At 50.4% G+C, this 20,143-nt stretch overlaps 1 protein-coding gene across 1 annotated transcript in view; it reads left to right on the top strand.

Annotated features, from left to right (window-relative positions):
- Window positions 1-7,599: 7,599 nt before the first annotated feature.
- gfap (glial fibrillary acidic protein) overlaps window positions 7,600-20,143 on the top strand; it is a 35,804-nt gene continuing 23,260 nt past the window's right edge. Inside the window, exons 1-2 of the mRNA XM_067969273.1 lie at window positions 7,600-8,000; window positions 19,435-19,495. Of these exons, the coding sequence (XP_067825374.1) occupies window positions 7,672-8,000; window positions 19,435-19,495 (390 nt within the window). The 5' untranslated portion in view covers window positions 7,600-7,671. The remainder of the gene's footprint in view (window positions 8,001-19,434; window positions 19,496-20,143) is intronic.

Genomic DNA, 20,143 nt, shown 5'->3' with positions numbered 1-20,143 from the left:
CTGGTCGAGGCTCTCACTGAACAGTATCTGGACTGGTTTAAAATTAGTCTAGACTCTGATTTTGCAGCGACTAGACAGGTTAAACCTAGTTTAGGCTTTCAATGTACAATGTTTGGACTGCTATATATTTGATCTAGGCTCTCTCTGGAATAGTTAGGAACTGGTCTAAGCTCTGGTACATTCTCTGACCCTGTTTGTACCCAGTCTAGGCTCTGGTACATTCTCTGGCCCTGTTTGTACCCAGTCTAGGCTCTGGTACATTCTCTGGCCCTGTTTGTACCCAGTCTAGGCTCTGGTACATTCTCTGGCCCTGTTTGTACCCGGTCTAGGCTCTGGTACATTCTCTGGCCCTGTTTGTACCCTGTCTAGGCTCTGGTACATTCTCTGGCCCTGTTTGTACCCAGTCTAGGCTCTGGTACATTCTCTGGCCCTGTTTGTACCCAGTCTAGGCTCTGGTACATTCTCTGGCCCTGTTTGTACCCAGTGTAGGCTCTGGTACATTCTCTGGCCCTGTTTGTACCCGGCCGATGCTCTTTCCCAAATGCCTGTGTTGGTTCAGGGCTCTGTTTAACCTGCTCTTTAACTGTTGCTAGATTGAGACTTTCATTCAAACAGTATCTTAATTAACCCCAGTGATTGTATATTTCAGTCTCTAATTCAATCTGTCTCCACTCAACACCATCTGTTCAATTTCATGTAAGCACAAACCGTGCAGATTGTATGTGGTGAGGGGGAGAGAGAGAAGGGTAACAATATGGGAGGAGAGTGAGGGGTATCTCAGTATGGGGGGAGAGTGAGGGGTCTCTCAGTATGGGGGAGAGAGTGAGGGGTCTCTCAGTATGGGGGAGAGAGTGAGGGGTCTCTCAGTATGGGGGGAGAGAGTGAGGGGTCTCTCAGTATGGGGGGAGAGAGTGAGGGGTCTCTCAGTATGGGGGGAGAGAGTGAGGGGTCTCTCAGTATGGGGGGAGAGAGTGAGGGGTCTCTCAGTATGGGGGAGAGAGTGAGGGGTCTCTCAGTATGGGGGGAGAGAGTGAGGGGTCTCTCAGTATGGGGGGAGAGAGTGAGGGGTCTCTCAGTATGGGGGGAGAGAGTGAGGGGTCTCTCAGTATGGGGGAGAGAGTGAGGGGTCTCTCAGTATGGGGGAGAGAGTGAGGGGTCTCTCAGTATGGAGGGGAGAGTGAGGGGTCTCTCGGTATGGAGGGGAGAGTGAGGGGTCTCTCGGTATGGGGGGAGAGTGAGGAGTCTCTCAGTATGGGGGGAGAGTGAGGGGTATCTCAGTATGGGGGGAGAGTGAGGGGTCTCTCAGTATGGGGGAGAGAGTGAGGGGTCTCTCAGTATGGGGGAGAGAGTGAGGGGTCTCTCAGTATGGGGGGAGAGAGTGAGGGGTCTCTCAGTATGGGGGGAGAGAGTGAGGGGTCTCTCAGTATGGGGGGAGAGAGTGAGGGGTCTCTCAGTATGGGGGGAGAGAGTGAGGGGTCTCTCAGTATGGGGGAGAGAGTGAGGGGTCTCTCAGTATGGGGGGAGAGAGTGAGGGGTCTCTCAGTATGGGGGGAGAGAGTGAGGGGTCTCTCAGTATGGGGGGAGAGAGTGAGGGGTCTCTCAGTATGGGGGAGAGAGTGAGGGGTCTCTCAGTATGGGGGAGAGAGTGAGGGGTCTCTCAGTATGGAGGGGAGAGTGAGGGGTCTCTCGGTATGGAGGGGAGAGTGAGGGGTCTCTCGGTATGGGGGGAGAGTGAGGAGTCTCTCAGTATGGGGGGAGAGTGAGGGGTCTCTCAGTATGGGGGGAGAGTGAGGGGTCTCTCAGTATGGGGGGAGAGTGAGGGGTCTCTCAGTATGGGGGGAGAGTGAGGGGTCTCTCAGTATGGTGGGGAGAGTGAGGAGTCTCTCAGTATGGAGGGGAGAGTGAGGGGTCTCTCAGTATGGAGGGGAGAGTGAGGGGTCTCTCAGTATGAGGGGAGAGTGATGGGTCTCTCAGTATGGGGGGAGAGTGAGGGGTCTCTCAGTATGAGGGGAGAGTGATGGGTCTCAGTATGGGGGAGAGTGAGGAGTCTCTCAGTATGGAGGGGAGAGTGAGGAGTCTCTCAGTATGGAGGGGAGAGTGAGGAGTCTCTCAGTATGGAGGGGAGAGTGAGGGGTCTCTCAGTATGGAGGGGAGAGTGAGGGGTCTCTCAGTATGGGGGGAGTGAGGGGTCTCTCAGTATGGAGGGGATAGTGAGGGGTCTCTCAGTATGGGGGGATGATGTAGAGATGCCGGTGATGGACTGGGGTGGACAAATGTAAGGAATCTTACAACACCAGGTTATAGTCCAACAGTTTTATTTGAAAATCACAAGCTTTCGGAGGCTTCCTCCTTACCTGACGAAGGAGAAAGCCTCCAAAAGCTTGTGATTTTCAAATAAAACTGTTGGACTATAACCTAGTATGGGGGGAGAGTGAGGGGTCTCTCAGTATGGGGGGAGAGTGAGGAGTCTCTCAGTATGGGGGGAGAGTGAGGGGTCTCTCAGTATGGGGGGAGAGTGAGGGGTCTCTCAGTATGGGGGGAGAGTGAGGGGTCTCTCAGTATGGGGGGAGAGTGAGGGGTCTCTCAGTATGGGGGGAGAGTGAGGGGTCTCTCAGTATGGGGGGAGAGTGAGGAGTCTCTCAGTATGGGGGGAGAGTGAGGGGTCTCTCAGTATGGAGGGGAGAGTGAGGGGTCTCTCAGTATGGTGGGGAGAGTGAGGAGTCTCTCAGTATGGAGGGGAGAGTGAGGGGTCTCTCAGTATGGAGGGGAGAGTGAGGGGTCTCTCAGTATGAGGGGAGAGTGATGGGTCTCTCAGTATGGGGGGAGAGTGAGGGGTCTCTCAGTATGAGGGGAGAGTGATGGGTCTCAGTATGGAGGGGAGAGTGAGGAGTCTCTCAGTATGGAGGGGAGAGTGAGGAGTCTCTCAGTATGGAGGGGAGAGTGAGGAGTCTCTCAGTATGGAGGGGAGAGTGAGGGGTCTCTCAGTATGGAGGGGAGAGTGAGGGGTCTCTCAGTATGGGGGGAGAGTGAGGGGTCTCTCAGTATGAGGGGAGAGTGATGGGTCTCTCAGTATGGGGGGAGAGTGAGGGGTCTCTCAGTATGAGGGGAGAGTGAGGGGTCTCAGTATTTTATGGAATGCACTGCTCCCTTTCTATTCCACCTTTAACCACTCTGTTGAACCATAGAGTGGGGGTCCGATACCCCCCTGACCCTCTTCCCTCCCCCCGCCACCCCTCGTCCTTTGGTTCCGAACAGCAGCTCACACCTTCACTCCAGCCCAGGGAGGAAGCAACTGTCCCACACCTGTCGTATCCCATACAGTGGCACACAGGAGGCACAGGGGCTGGAACCAGTGCCCACCAGCCCTGCCGCAGTGGGTCGATGCACTGATCCATGTAATGCTGAGCTCCTGAGCCTCCGGGCAGACGGTCACCGGCCTGTTCCATTTGTCAGCAGGGAATTTTAAGGAAATGGCGTCTCCCAGTGGATTCTCGAAGTATTGTTGTGCTGACATGTTAATTGCCCTGTGAGCAAATCCTTTTACAACGTGTAAAAATGTCTAATTTATTGCAAAAATACAGACACTGAGAAACAGAGTGCCACCAAAAATCTAGAAACGGAGAGAGAGGATGGAAGGGGAGAGAAAGACCGAGAGAGAGAGAGGCAGAAAGGAGAGAGAGAGAGAGAAGGGGATGGGGGAGAGAGAAGGACAAGGAAAGAGAGAGAGAGAGAGAGAAAGACCAGGGGTGGAGAGAGAGGAAGACTAGAAGGGTGAGAGAGGGGAACAGTTGGATAGACAGGGAGGACGGAGAGAGAGAGGGGATGAGAGGGAGGGAGAAGGATTGGGGGAGACAGAGTGAGACGGGGAGAGAGGAGGGGGACAAGGAAAGAGTGAAAGGGCCAGGAGAGAGACCGGGCGAACCAGGGGAGAGCCACAGATAGGCAGAGAGAGATGGGAGAGGGTGGAAGAGGATGACAGTGCGATGGAAAGCGGAGACAGAGGGGGAGAAAGAGAAAGCGCGAGAGAAGGAGAGTGGAACGGCGGAGAGAAAGAGGAGATGGGAAGCCTCAGGGAGGGGAGACAAACACACAGGAGAGAGAGATAGACAGATGGGGAGGGAGAGAGAAAAACAGAGAGGGAAGGTGCAAGAGACTGGTATATAGAGAGAGATAGAGAGTCAGAGAGACCAAGAGACAAGAGAGAGAGAGAGAGAGAGAGAAAGCAATGGAAAGAGACAGACAGGAAAAGAATGTGACGGGAGGGGAGAAAGTGAAAATCGAGAGAGTGAGTAAAATGGGGAGTGGGACAGAGGGAGTGTGAGTGAGAGAGAGAGAGAGAGAGAGAGAAAGAAAACCTGGAACAAAATCTCAGATACATGAGGACAGTGAGACAAGAGGCCCAGGGTGAGGGTTAGTGCAGGGCGAGTTTAGGTAGGATTTCTTTAAACAGTGGGTGCTCAGCAGCTGGCTGGGTTTTGCAGAGAGGGTGATTGAGGTCAGTAGGGTTGGTTTTGGGGAAGGCTGATATCTAGTGAGTCAAAGGGCCTCCCTGGTGTCCTGGCCAATATTTATCCCTCAACCAACATCACCAAAACAGATTATCTGGTCATTATCACATTGCTGTTTGTGGGATCTTGCTGTGCACAAATTGGTTGCCGCATTTCCTACATTACAACAGTGACTACACTTCAAAAGCACTTCATTGGCTGTAAAGTGCTCTGAAAGGTCCTGGAGTTGTGACAGGTGCTATATAAATGCAGGTTCTTTCTCTTTATATTCTCTGACTCTGCACTTTTCATGTTCAATGGAGAATTAGGGGATCGGATTTGAGAACCTCGCCTGGAGCTTTGATTGGCCAGAAAGCTATCACACACACAGCATGGACTCACTGGATTGGATACCCGCTCCCAGCCTCACTGTTTAACTTTTCTTTCAGTTCGAAACTAAATTGGAGGAAATAAATCTTAAAAGCATGGAATAAATCACATCTTTAACACTGAAAGAATCTGAAAAGTTCCATATGGATTATCAACTGTGAGGGAAACAAAAGAAAAGGAACCAAAAGTCCAGAGGACAGTTATCAGCGATACACAGCAGACGGGTGCATCATTCTTAGCTTCCCCTGCCTTCAACATGGGGGTCCTCCAACACCACTTAAAATGGACACCAAACCCTATAGGTCAGCAGGTCCCAGGTTGGTCTGTGGTGAGTTAGCTGATCTCAGCCAGATGGTGATGGAGGCACAGCCATTGGCCTCAGGACCCCTGGCCGTACTCAGCCAGGGTCCCTGCTCGTGATCCCTCACCAGTGCCCATGAGAGAACGATGAGTGAGGACAGGATGCCTCCCATGGTCGATTTATCTGGCCAATCCTCACTCTCCAGGATCGCGCGTGAGGAATAGCTATCTGAGAGGTACCTGTGATTAGCACAGATGTGGTTTCTTTGTTGACAGTTAGAAAAGGAAACAAAAAGATTGTGTATCGAGAATGAACTTTTTGATGTCAAAAGTTTCAGCTTCAAGTAATGAAAAACAGCTGGACGATGTTTGTATTATTGAGCCCACGCTCATTGCCCGCTGTCCACGTCAATCATTAAAAGTTTAAAATATCCCTGTCCAGAATCGGGGTGGAAAAAAACTTAGAAACTGTAAATCATGAACTTGAGGATTTTATGAGTCATTTGTAAATCAGAAATCTCAGTAACTGCGCACTAAATGATTGAAGGCAGGAATATGAAGACTGCAGTCAGCTGATGTCTGGGTGGGTGGGACTCAGTGACAGTGGGTTGGGGCTGTGGGTGGGTGAGGGGCAGGAGGCCGACAGGTAGGAACGCAGTGCAGGTGGCACCTGATACACCCACAGAGGCCAAAAACACTTCAGGTGCCACTCACCTGGACACTCAACCCCACATGGACACTAGACTGTGCCTCCTGCATTGGGGGCATTTGGCCAGTGCACTGTAATACAGTGGGTATATACCCCCTCAAGGGTATTTGGCCAGTGCACTGTAATACAGTGGGTATATACCCCCTTAGGGGCATTTGGCCAGTGCACTATAATACAGTGAGTATATACCCCCTTAGGGGCATTTGGCCAGTGCACTATAATACAGTGAGTTTATACCCCCTTAGGGGCATTTGGCCACTGCACTGTAATACAGTGGGTATATACCCCCTTAGGGGCATTTGGCCAGTGCACTGTAATACAGTGAGTTTATACCCCCTTAGGGGCATTTGGCCAGTGCACTGTAATACAGTGGGCATATACCCCCTCAAGGGTATTTGGCCAGTCCACTGTAATACAGTGAGTATATATCCCCTATGGGGCATTTGGCCAGTGCACTATAATACAGTGGGCATATACCCCCTCAAGGGCATTTGGCCAGTGCACTGTAATACAGTGGGTATATATCCCCTTAGGGGCATTTGGCCAGTGCACTATAATACAGTGGGTATATACCCCCTCAGGGGCATTTGGCCAGTGCACTGTAATACAGTGAGTTTATACCCCCTTAGGGGCATTTGGCCAGTGCACTGTAATACAGTGGGTATATACCCCTTTAGGGGCATTTGGCCAGTGCACTATAATACAGTGGGTATATACCCCCTTAGGGGCATTTGGCCAGTCCACTGTAATACAGTGGGTATATACCCCCTCAGGGGCATTTGGCCAGTGCACTATAATACAGTGGGTATATACCCCCTTAGGGACATTTGGCCAGTGCACTATAATACAGTGGGTATATACCCCCTTAGGGGCATTTGGCCAGTGCACTATAATACAGTGGGTATATACCCCCTTAGGGGCATTTGGCCAGTGTACTGTAATACAGTGGGTATATACCCCCTCAGGGGCATTTGGCCAGTCCACTATAATACCATGGGTATATACCCCATTGGGGGCATATGGCCAGTGCACTATAATACAGTGGGTATATACCCCCTTGGGGCATTTGGCCAGTGCACTATAATACATTTGGCCAGTCCACTGTAATACCATGGGTATATACCCCATTGGGGGCCTTTGGCCGATACACTGTAATACAATAGGTGTATATACCCCTCTGGGGGTATTTGGCCAGTACAATGTAATTCCTTTGTGGGTATAAAATGTTAGTTCAATTAAGTAAAAGCTACTTTGGGAGTTAATTGGCTCAAAGGTTAAAAAACATGTAACTGAGCGATACAGAGCAGCAGGAGTCTGACCTCTGGTGTGTGCGGAGTTAACTGATCTCAGCTGGGCTAGCTATACAACTGGGCATCCCTGCACCGGTCTGAAAAATGTTGAAATCAGCCAGTCCCTACTGTTGGCATCTATTGACCCTTGCTGGACAATGTGTGGATGTCACTTAAGGGCAAGATTGGGGCTGGCTGTGATGCCCTCTGCTGTCAAATAGCCTTCCAAAGCTCACTGCAAGAAGAGAGGCCACTTGGCCAAGTTAGTGGAAGCAGGAAAGACCTCCTGTAATTCATCAAGAGTCAGGGGGAGTGAGATAAATGGGATGGGAATGACAGTACTTACACTGGGATAGACGGAGGTGGGGGGGACGAAAGGAATCATCTCTTTACTCCTGCTAAATTCATCTTCTTGCACAGGTCTGTTTTGCCAGTTACCTCCAGAAGCTCCGTGATTCGATTGAAGCATATCAACTACCCGACTAAAAGCTCCGCAATGTTCCAGGACAAGCTCGACTTCACCCTGTCAGACGCCCTCAACGCTGAGTTCAAGGAGACTCGCACCAACGAGAAGTTTGAGATGATGGAGCTGAACGACCGCTTTGCCAGTTACATCGAGAAGGTGCGTTTCCTGGAGAACCAGAACAAGATCCTGGCCACCGAGCTCAACCAGATCAAGGGGAAGGAGCCTAGTCGGCTGGGGGAGATGTACCTGGACGAGATCAGGGAGCTGCGACAACAGATGGACCAACTGAACAGCACCAAGGCCCGTCTGGAGATCGAGAGGGACAATCTGCAGGAGGATCGGAACAACCTGAAACAGAGGTACGGGATCCCCAGACTTGTTGGGCTGGATGTCTGTCTTCACCAGCTGGGTGTTAATCTGTTGGGGAGGATCACACGCCCGCTCTAGAAACCCCCACCCCCCACAACCGATTTTCATTTCAATGGGATGAGAATCAGGGGAGTTCCATAACGGGCGTGAGATCTGCCCCAACGGTTTAACACCCAGGTGGTGAAGATGAAAACCCACCCCATTGGTACAATCATAGAATGATACAGCATAAAAGGAGGCCATTCGGCCCATCGTGCCTGTGCCGGCTCTTTGAAAGAACTATCCAATTAGCACCACTCCCCCGCTCTTTCCCCACAGCCCTGTAAATTTCTCCTTTTCAAGTATTTATCCAATTCCCTTTTGAAAGTTATTATTGAATCTGTTTCCCCCGCCCTTTCAGGCAGTGCATTCCAGATCATAACAACTCACTGCATTAAAAATAAATCTCCACATCTCCCCCATGGTTCTTTTGCCAATTATCTTAAATCTGTATCCTCTGGTTACCGATCCTCCTGCCAGTGGAAACAGTTTCTCCTGTTTTACTCCATCAAATCCCCTCATAATTTGTCCTGAATTATTTTCTAAAGTTTGTTTCCCCATGTGAGGGACACACTCCCTCGGGGTTTCCATCATGCAGGCTCTTTCAAGGCTACACATTGCTGTGGAGAAGTTGGGTAGTTGGTTGACTGTAGACCAGCAGCTCTGTCATTCTCTGCCCTGCGAGAGGGCTGGTGCCAACTCACTGCTGAAGTGCTCTCCTCCATTTGGGGAGATTCTCTCATCCCCAATCGGTACCCCACCCCTGTCGTATGACTCGGAGAGGGACAGAATGGGGAACCACCACAGCCTGCCACAATGCCGATTGGTGCTTTGAAAATATGTTACCATCATGTCATCCTCTAAATTTAACCGCAGCATTGACTACACAAAACTTCTTTTCAAGGCTGGACCTGAGTGAGTAAAGAACATGGGACTTGGGTGGTATAGTGGGTTAGGGTCTGGCCTTCCATCTCTGGGACCTGGCTATAAAGATTCTATGTGGAATGAGTCAACCCCAGTTCCTAATAGACCTGGGTCTACAGCATAAAACAAAACCTAACACAGCATCAATTGCCAATCTTACTCCTAATGGCTGCATATTAAATGAGTAAATGTCACACTCATAGAACCATAGAAAAGATACAGCACAGAAGGGGGCCATTCGGCCCATCGTGTCCGTGCCAGCTCGAAGAAAAACCAGGTGCCCGTTCTAATCCCACCTTCCAGCACCCGGTCCGTAGCCCTGTAGCTTACAGCACTTTAGGTGCAGGTCCAGGTACTTTTTAAAAGAGTTGAGGGTCCCTGCCTCTACCACCAATTCGGGCAGCGAATTCCATACACCCACCACCCTCTGGGTAAAGAAGTTTTTCCTCATGTCCCCTCTAATCCTTCTGCTAATCAGTTTACATCTATGTCCTCTAGTTCTAGAACTCTCCACTAGGGGAAACAGGTACTTCCTGTCTACTCTGTCTGGGCCCCTCATAATTTTGCACACCTCAATCAAGTCTCCCCTCAGCCTCCTCTGCTCCAAGGAAAACAACCCCAGCCTATCCAATCTCTCCTCGTAGCTGCAATTTTCAAGCCCTGGCAACATTCTTGTAAATCTTCTCTGCACTCTCTCCAGAGCAATTACGTCCTTCCTGTAATGTGCTGACCAGAACTGCGCACAGTACTCCAGCTATCATGCAGTGGGGTCTGCTCTTCTGAGGTTAGGCCTGAGGCATGTTGTTGGGGCAGTGTAGAGGGAGCTTTAGTCTACTTCTGGCTATGCTGTATCTGATCCGGGTGTGCCTGTTGCTGACAGTGGGTGCCTAAAATGGAGAGAGTTCCATTGCTCAGCATTAAGATTCTTGTGTGCAAAAAAATTACATTTGAAAACAGCTCATTGCACCAGCTGTTCATCGCTTCATCCACCTGAACCAGGTACTCTTACCTCACACCATCACCTGTCTGAACACTTCCACCAATTGGCAATCTCACCCAGGCCAGGATGGGAGAACTGTGGCCTCCTGAGCTGAGCCTCGTGGCCGTGTTCAAAGCAGCACTGGGCATCCTTGGGTTGGCCATCACCCACACTGGGGAGGTGGCAGAATGAAGACACAAGAAAGGTTGTTTGGCAAAGACTGCAATGACAACTGATGGAGCATCTCAGAACAAGCTAAGTAGTTACCAATGGGCCACCCAATATGGCACCCAGCACTGAACACACAACAGATTCTTCAATTCCATTTTTGCAGTGTGAATTTTTGAAGCGTGAGATTCTCTTTATTTTTAAGCCAATTTCTCCCAGCCTTAGTATCTTGGGTCTCCCCCATCCCATCCACCATCCATCCCATCCACCATCCATCCCATCCACCGTCCATCCCAACCACCGTCCATCCCAACCACCGTCCATCCCATCCACCGTCCATCCCATCCACCGTCCATCCCATCCACCGTCCATCCCATCCACCGTCCATCCCATCCACCATCCATCCCAACCACCGTCCATCCCATCCACCGTCCATCCCATCCACCGTCCATCCCATCCACCGTCCATCCCAACCACCGTCCATCCCAACCACCGTCCATCCCAACCACCGTCCATCCCATCCACCGTCCATCCCATCCACCGTCCATCCCAACCACCGTCCATCCCAACCACCGTCCATCCCAACCACCGTCCATCCCATCCACCGTCCATCCCATCCACCGTCCATCCCAACCACCGTCCATCCCAACCACCGTCCATCCCAACCACCGTCCATCCCAACCACCGTCCATCCCAACCACCGTCCATCCCATCCACCGTCCATCCCAACCACCATCCATCCCATCCACCATCCATCCCAACCACCGTCCATCCCAATCACCGTCCATCCCAACCACCGTCCATCCCATCCACTGTCCATCCCAACCACCGTCCATCCCATCCACCGTCCATCCCAATCACCGTCCATCCCATCCACCGTCCATCCCATCCACCATCCATCCCATCCACCATCCATCCCAACCACCGTCCATCCCAATCACCGTCCATCCCAACCACCATCCATCCCATCCACCATCCATCCCAATCACCGTCCATCCCAACCACGATCCATCCCATCCACCATCCATCCCAACCACCGTCCATCCCAACCACCGTCCATCCCAACCACCGTCCATCCCAATCACCGTCCATCCCAACCACCATCCATCCCATCCACCGTCCATCCCAATCACCGTCCATCCCAATCACCGTCCATCCCAACCACCATCCATCCCATCCACCGTCCATCCCAACCACCGTCCATCCCATCCACCGTCCATCCCAACCACCATCCATCCCATCCACCGTCCATCCCAACCACCGTCCATCCCATCCACCGTCCATCCCAACCACCATCCATCCCAACCACCATCCATCCCATCCACCATCCATCCCATCCACCATCCATCCCAACCACCGTCCATCCCATCCACCGTCCATCCCAACCACCATCCATCCCATCCACCATCCATCCCAACCACCGTCCATCCCAATCACCGTCCATCCCAACCACCATCCATCCCATCCACCGTCCATCCCAATCACCGTCCATCCCAATCACCGTCCATCCCAACCACCATCCATCCCATCCACCGTCCATCCCAACCACCGTCCATCCCAACCACCGTCCATCCCATCCACCGTCCATCCCAACCACCGTCCATCCCATCCACCATCCATCCCAACCACCGTCCATCCCAATCACCGTCCATCCCAACCACCATCCATCCCATCCACCATCCATCCCAACCACCGTCCATCCCAACCACCGTCCATCCCATCCACCGTCCATCCCATCCACCGTCCATCCCATCCACCGTCCATCCCATCCACCGTCCATCCCAATCACCGTCCATCCCATCCACCGTCCATCCCATCCACCGTCCATCCCAACCACCGTCCATCCCAATCACCGTCCATCCCATCCACCGTCCATCCCATCCACCGTCCATCCCATCCACCGTCCATCCCATCCACCGTCCATCCCATCCACCGTCCATCCCAATCACCGTCCATCCCATCCACCGTCCATCCCATCCACCGTCCATCCCATCCACCGTCCATCCCAATCACCGTCCATCCCATCCACCGTCCATCCCATCCACCGTCCATCCCATCCACCGTCCATCCCAATCACCATCCATCCCAATCACCGTCCATCCCAATCACCGTCCATCCCATCCACCGTCCATCCCATCCACCATCCATCCCATCCACCGTCCATCCCATCCACCGTCCATCCCATCCACCGTCCATCCCATCCACCGTCCATCCCAATCACCATCCATCCCATCCACCGTCCATCCCATCCACCGTCCATCCCAATCACCGTCCATCCCAATCACCATCCATCCCATCCACCGTCCATCCCATCCACCGTCCATCCCATCCACCATCCATCCCATCCACCGTCCATCCCATCCACCGTCCATCCCATCCACCGTCCATCCCATCCACCGTCCATCCCATCCACCGTCCATCCCAATCACCATCCATCCCATCCACCGTCCATCCCATCCACCGTCCATCCCAATCACCGTCCATCCCAATCACCATCCATCCCATCCACCGTCCATCCCATCCACCGTCCATCCCATCCACCGTCCATCCCATCCACCGTCCATCCCATCCACCGTCCTTCCCATCCACCGTCCATCCCATCCACCGTCCATCCCATCCACCGTCCATCCCATCCACCGTCCATCCCAACCACCGTCCATCCCATCCACCGTCCATCCCATCCACCGTCCATCCCATCCACCGTCCATCCCAATCACCATCCATCCCATCCACCGTCCATCCCATCCACCGTCCATCCCAATCACCATCCATCCCATCCACCGTCCATCCCATCCACCGTCCATCCCATCCACCGTCCATCCCATCCACCGTCCATCCCATCCACCGTCCATCCCAATCACCATCCATCCCATCCACCGTCCATCCCATCCACCGTCCATCCCAATCACCATCCATCCCATCCACCATCCATCCCATCCACCGTCCATCCCAATCACCATCCATCCCATCCACCATCCATCCCATCCACCATCCACAAGCCTTGCCCAATTCTGCTTTGAACCCAGCCACGAGGAGCAGCAAAGGATGGCTGAGTAAAAGTAACCCCCCTATTCAAGAAAGGAGGTAGAGAGAGAAAACAGGGAACTACAGGCCAGTTAGCCTGATATCAGTAGTCGGGAGAATGCTGGAATCCATTATTAACGACGTGGTAACGGGGAACTTAGAAAATCATAATATGATTAAGCAGAGTCAACACGGTTTTATGAAAGGGAAATTGTGTTTGACAAATCCATTACAGTTTTTTGAGGATGTAACTAGCAGGGTAGATAAAGGGGAACCAGTGGATGTTGTATATTTGGATTTTCAAAAGGCATTCGATAAGGTGCCACATAAAAGATTGTTACACAAGATAAGGGCTTATGGGGTTGGGGGTAATATATTTGCATGGATAGAGGATTGGTTAACGGATAGAAAAGAGAGTAGAGATAAACGGGTCATTTTCAGGTTGGCAGGCTGTAACTAGTGGGGTGCCGCAAGGATCAGTGCTTGGGCCTCAGCTATTTACAATCTATATTAATCACTTAGATGAAGGGACCGAGTGTAATGTATCCAAGTTTGCTGACGATACAAAGCTAGGTGAGAAAGTAAGCTGTGAGGAGGATACAAAGAGTCTGCAAAGGGATATAGACAGGTTAAGTGAGTGGGCAAGAAGGTGGCAAATGGAGTATAATGTGGAGAAATGTGAGGTTATTCACTTTGGTAGGAAGAATAGAAAAACAGAATATTTTTTAAATGGTGAGAAACTATTAAATGTTCATGTTCAGAGGGATTTGGGTGTCCTCGTACAAGAAATACAGAAAGTTAACAGGCAGGTACAGCAAGCAATTCGGAAGGCAAATGGTATGTTTTCCTTTATTGCAAGGGGGTTGGAGTCCAAGAGTAAGGAAGTCTTGCTACAACTGTACAGGGCTTTGGTGAGACCACTCCTGGAGTACTGTGTACAGTTTTGGTCTCCTTATCTGAGGAAGGATATACTTGCCTTAGAGTGGGTGCAACGAAGGTTCACTAGATTGATTCCTGGGATGAGAGGGTTGTCCTTTGAGGAGGGATTGAGTAGAATGGACCTATACTCTCTTTAGAAGAATGAAAGGTGATCTCATTGAAACATGCAAGATTCTGAGAGGGCTCGACGGGGTAGATGCTGTGAGGCTGTTACCCTGGGCTGGCAAGTCTAGAACTAGGGGGCATAATCTCAGGAAAAGGGGTCGGCCATTCAAGACTGAGATGAGGAGAAATTTCTTCACTCAGAGGGTTGTGAATCTTTGAAATTCTCTACCCCAGAGGGCTGTGGATGCTCAGTCGTTGAGTATATTCAAGGCTGAGATCGATAGATTTTTGGACTCTATGGGAATCAAGGGATATGGGGATCGGGCAGGAAAGTGGAGTTGAGGTCGAAGATCAGCCAAGATCTTATTGAATGGTGGAGCAGGCTCGAGGAGCCGTATGGCCTACTCCTGCTCCTATTTCTTACATTCTTACGTTCTTATGCTGCAATTCGCCCCTCCTGTCTGTTGAAGGAAGTGCCTGACCCATTCACAAAATGGCTTGCATGGGCAGCTCACCTCTTGGAAGAACAAACAATGTGGGGAAAAAAATCTGTGACCTACCACTTAGTACCACCACACTTGGAAGCCCCAGTACCCTGTTCATCTATTCATACAGAATGTGCTTCAGAGACAAGCTTCTACTGGAAGGTAGCCCAAATCAGTGACGGCATCTCAATGTGTTTGAACAAACTGACCAACTCACCGTCCACTGAGAACAGGCAGCTCATTTACATTCAAGGGCTGGAAGGCTTGCAAGTCACCATGACAACAGTGCTTCTCCATTAAACAAACAAGGCCCAGCAATCCTCCAACAAAATATTGGCCTTGGAAAGGGTACAGTGCAGATTTACCGGGGCTTAAAGGGTTAAATTATGAGTACAGGTTGAATAAGCTTGGGTTGTATTCCCTTGAGTTTAGAAAATGGAGGGGTGACCTGATTGAGGAGTAAAATGAACAAAGAATTCTATAGGGTAGATACAGGGAAACTATTTCCTGTGGTGGGAGAATCAAGAACGAGGAGGCATAATTATTAATATTAGAGCTAGGCCGTCCATCACACAAAGGGTAGTGGGAATCTGGAACTCTCTGCCGTGGGGGCTGTGGATGCTGGGGGACAATTGGAGCTTTCAAGACTGAGATCGATAGATTTTTGTTGCTATGGCTGCCAAGGGATATGGAGCAAAGGCGGGTAAGTGGAGTTGAGGTACAGATCAGCCATGATTTGATTGATTGGTGGGACAGGCTCGAGGGGCTGAATGGTCTCCTCCTGTTCCTACGTGACATTTTCCATCATTTCCCACACAGCCATCCTGTGGCCTTTGAGATAGACAATTAGTGATGATTTAAAGGCAGTTTTACTGTGTAGGAAGCTGGCCACTATTGGACTGAGACTGGCCAAACTCATTTCACACAGGACCCTTATAGCAGAAGACAAATTAATCTCTTCAGTCTGAGCTGGATTTGAGGTAACACCCCCTCTCCCCACTCTGCATAACGTTAGACTGGGGGTGGGGGATAACTTTCAGTTTGGGCACGGGTGGAAAACTGTCAGATGTGGATCAGCGTCCATTATACACCCTCGGTCTCCCCTTCCATTGACTCAATGCTCAACTCTGTTTCAATTGATATGATTGGGCCTGTTGACAGACAGATCACCCCCAGCATCCTGAAGGTGGACAAAGTTCTACAGGCCCTGTCAGCCCCTCCTCTTACCACCCCCCCAACAGGTAAGTCATCAACAGGACCCTGGGGTAATGAGTCTACTACAGAGGTTTGACTCTTGACCCTCAAAGAATCCTTCCTCACAAAGGAGCATAGTATCTAGTTGGTCACTGGACAACAGACGGTGTGAGTTTGAGCCAATGCTAGGCAGATACTAGGTTACGGGGTCCTTCATGAGCAGAATGGTGACATTATCTCTACTTGAGATAGTCCACATGTTCACCTGTTGTAGTGAAGCAGACTCTCATTGCCAGGTATGTCCCAGTTGATGCTGCAGGGGGAACCTATTTGTGGTTGTGGCTGAGGCACAATGATGGGGCAGTGTAGAAGGAGCTTTACTCTGTATCTAAGCCATTCTGTACCTGCCCTGGGAGTGTTTGATGGGACAGTGCAGAGGGAGCTTTACTCTGTATCTAACCCGTTCTGTATCTGCCCTGGGAGTGTTTGATGGGACAGTGTAGAGGGAGCTTTACTCTGTATCTAACCCGTGCTGTACCTGCCCTGGGAGTGTTTGATGACAGTGTAGAGGGAGCTTTACTCTGTATCTAACCCGTGCTGTACCTGCCCTAGGAGTGTTTGATGGGACAATGTAGAGGGAGCTTTACTCTGTATCTAACCCGTGCTGTACCTACCCTGGGAGTGTTTGATGTTGGCACTAAGTGCCTGAAATGGAAAGTGATTCAATCCACAGCAATAACATCCTTCAGTTTGATGAGCATAAAAATAAGTGTTAAAAAAAATCTTTACAGCTTGTAAAATCCCGTTGCATCGCCCATGATTCCCTATTACGAGCCCCAGAGGAAGAAGCAGCATATTGACTGGTCTACCAGCAGAGGGCAGACCTGAGCAAACCCAAGACTTGGCCAGAAAGCAAGCTGCATATTTCGTGTCAGCCCCATGTCGTTCAGCCTGGAGCTGTGTGTCCTGATGGTGGGTAAACTATCAGGATCAATGTGTCAGAAGTGAAGGGATTGAAGGGCGTGTGAGGGGCAAACAGCAGCCCCTTTGTTTTCTAACCTCTGCCACAATGAGTCACTAATAAAAATAGAGCAAAACCTGTTTTTCTGCTGCATCAATGAATCAATCATGGTTCCACAAAGTGATCGAGAGAATTTTTAACAGGGCCTGACTGTGTGAGCCCTGGGCCAGGGGCTGGGGCCTGGTCCATCCCTCAGGATAGACCGTGCACTGAGAACTGACAATCACTTCGATTCACCAACTCTGAGCGGCGCTGAGGGGCAAGCTCGTTTAACCCTTCGAAAATCACCTAAAGCATTAATTTAAAGTGAAGTTTTTCTGTTAATGCTGCAATTTATAGGGGCCTGTCCACCTGAAGTTGAGATCAGGGGGAAGGGAAAGAAAAAAAATGTTTCATTTTCATTGTGATATTTTGGGCTGAGGGTTTGTTTCTCTGTGAATGACATTGCTGCAGTTCGTGGCTACAAATCTCTGGAAAAACATTTGGAAAAGCGTTTATTTTAAGACTGCGCCCCTTTAAGAAATTCTGTGGGACCTGTTTGTACATAAAGTGCTGCTCCAACCAAACCAGAGCAGCAGCGATAAATTTAAACTGGTAAATGAAAGATTTAGGTCGGGATAAATGAAGACTTCAACTAGATAACATGGGAGAGAGGGAAAAGGTAGAGGTGATGGAAGTGGGGAGTTTAACAGCAGTAAAGGAACGTGGGAATGAACTGAAGCAAGGGGACCAATAGTGGAGGGAGCTTAGAGGGGAGAAAATACGCAACCAAGGGCTGTCTTTATACCAATGCTAAAAGTATTCCAAACACAATGGAGGATTGAGGAGCACAAATCCAGTGACTGGGGATGAGGTGTAGCAATTACAGAGACCTGGCTGTCTCAGGGCTAGACCGGGAGCTAAATACGCTGAGATATAGGAACTACACAAAAAATAAAATGGGCTGGGTTATTCAAAATTGCTCGCTCACCAATCAGATGCCCTGACCAGTAAACCCCCCCACCGCCCCGGAGCAAAAGTGAAGACCCCAAAAGCTAAATACAAATTTCTCCAGGCCCCAGAAGGCGGGTTTGAGCCTCCGCTGCCCCAGGCAACCACTGCCCTTCCCGCCGGCGGGACCCTCCCTTCACCCCTCCCCCTCCCGACCCACCCCTCTTCCGCCCCAACGCTGAGTGCCGGCTGTCTGCTTCTGGGCCGCCCGATCTTCACGCTTTCTGCCCAGGAGTTAAAATCCCAGCTACTGTCACGTAGGCAAACGCAGCAGCCAATTTGTGCACAGCAAGATCCCACAGACAGCAAACGGCCAATGAGCCTGGTTATAGTGGCGTTGGCTTGTGACTCCCTTCTTCCCTCAACCAAGATTTTGGCTTTCAACAAGGCCAACTTTGTGAAAGGAATTGGCTGGGATAGGGAGGGAGAGATTATTAGTTGGTGATCTGATGGACCCACAGTGGGAGATTTTCAACTCGTGGATAACAAAACCAGTAAATATCCCTGAAAGGCAACAGGGGAGGTCTTGGGGCAGTATAGTGATAGACTGAGGGCTGGTATTAAGCAAAAGGAGAATGGGAAAGGATTGTGTCAAGAATGAGGAGCGGGAGGGTTATAGGAAGCAACAGAAGATGACCAAGAAAATAGTGAACCGAAGAGGAAGTTCGAAGAAAAACTTCTAGCTGGTATCAGGGATGATGGCACAGGATCTGATCAGGAAAAGAGAGTGGGAAAGGAGGAGGTGGGCCCATTATAAAGACCCTATTGGAGGATAAGGACAGGCTGGATACTGCGAGATGAATATTTTGCTTTGACTTTTGAAGTACAAAAGAAATGGGATACCAGAGATACAGGGCAGACTCGGGAGTAGAGAAGAGAGAGGGGGGGGTGGGGTAAACTGGGATTAATAGAAACAGAAAAAAATCTAAGGGGTAAGATAATGGGACTGAAGCTGGCTGACCGAGATACTTCCACCGAAAAATAGGCAAGGGATTCAGCAACACGTCGGTTGTAATCTTCCAAAGTTCGCTGGAATCGGGTGGAATACCAGAGGATCAGAAGATTGCACACCCTGCTCCTTCATTTAAAGAGGAGGGTGTGGGGGGAACACCAAGAAGCGACGGGACAGTGAGTTTAACAACAGCAGTGCGAAAAGTGACCAGAATCCATTATTGGGAACAGAGTAAGTCAGCACTTGTAAAAATGTAATCTGATCAGGGAGAGTCAGCGCAATTGTGTGACCAGATGTCTGTGTCTCATTAACCTAATGGAGTTCTCTGGTTGGGTTGCTGAGATGATTGATAAAGAAGGATCAATGGATGGGGCGTATGTGGATTTTAAGAAGGCATTTGATAACTGGTCATACGCAGAAAGCTTGTAAATAAGGGCATTTCCAGATGGTGGGAAGTCCCAGCTCTGCCCATGGAGAAATACTGTACAGCCATTGAGAGACACAGAGCGGTATTTTAAAAGTCTGAACTGTCACAGTCATAGCTGAGGATGCTTAATCTCCAAATGATTTAACAGAATCACTCCTCCCAAATTCTGTTTTTCAGGTTACAGGATGAGATCAATCTGCGGATAGAAGCTGAGAACAACTTAACTGCCTACAGACAGGTAAGAAACAGTGTAAGAGAAGATCAAACCTCTGACTGTACCCCAAGTCTCGAATAGTAGAACTGAGCACCAGTGAGGATGGGGTGGGATAAGATAGCAGAGAGATGAATTAGTATCTGGGGTCGTTGGGGTAGGGTGCAGGGCAATGGTGGTGATGGTGAGCTGGGCCTCTTCATTGGACACGTGGATTGGGTGGAACGGCCACTTTAATGAAAGCCTCTCCAGTTAGATCCTGCCTTAAGACTCTTCAATGGAAGAAAAATCCAGCAGGTCCCGTAAGGGATGTGTGATCCTCCCCAACAAATCTTCCACCCAGGTGGTGAAGATGAAAATCTACTCCTTCCTGTCCACAACTGGGATTAAATTGTCACTGAAGAGAGAGTCAGAGAAATTTCTTTACACAGAGGGGTGTTGGAGCATGGAATGGTTTACCACAGTGAGTGGTTGAGGCAGAGACCATTGCATCTTTTAAGGGAAAATTGGATAAATTTTTGAAGCAGAGGAAGATACAGGGTTATGGGGAGAGTGCAGGGCAGTGGGATTAATATTTGATTGCTCTAGCAAAGATTTGGCACAGATATGATGGGCCAAATGGCCTCCTCCTGTGTGTAAACTTACTTGGTTTAGCCAGTATGTTAGGCTTGGCCC

This window comes from Heptranchias perlo, chromosome 30, assembly GCF_035084215.1.
Source record: "Heptranchias perlo isolate sHepPer1 chromosome 30, sHepPer1.hap1, whole genome shotgun sequence".
In the NCBI taxonomy this organism is placed as follows: domain Eukaryota; kingdom Metazoa; phylum Chordata; class Chondrichthyes; order Hexanchiformes; family Hexanchidae; genus Heptranchias; species Heptranchias perlo.
This window is presented reverse-complemented; position numbering and strand designations above follow the sequence as displayed.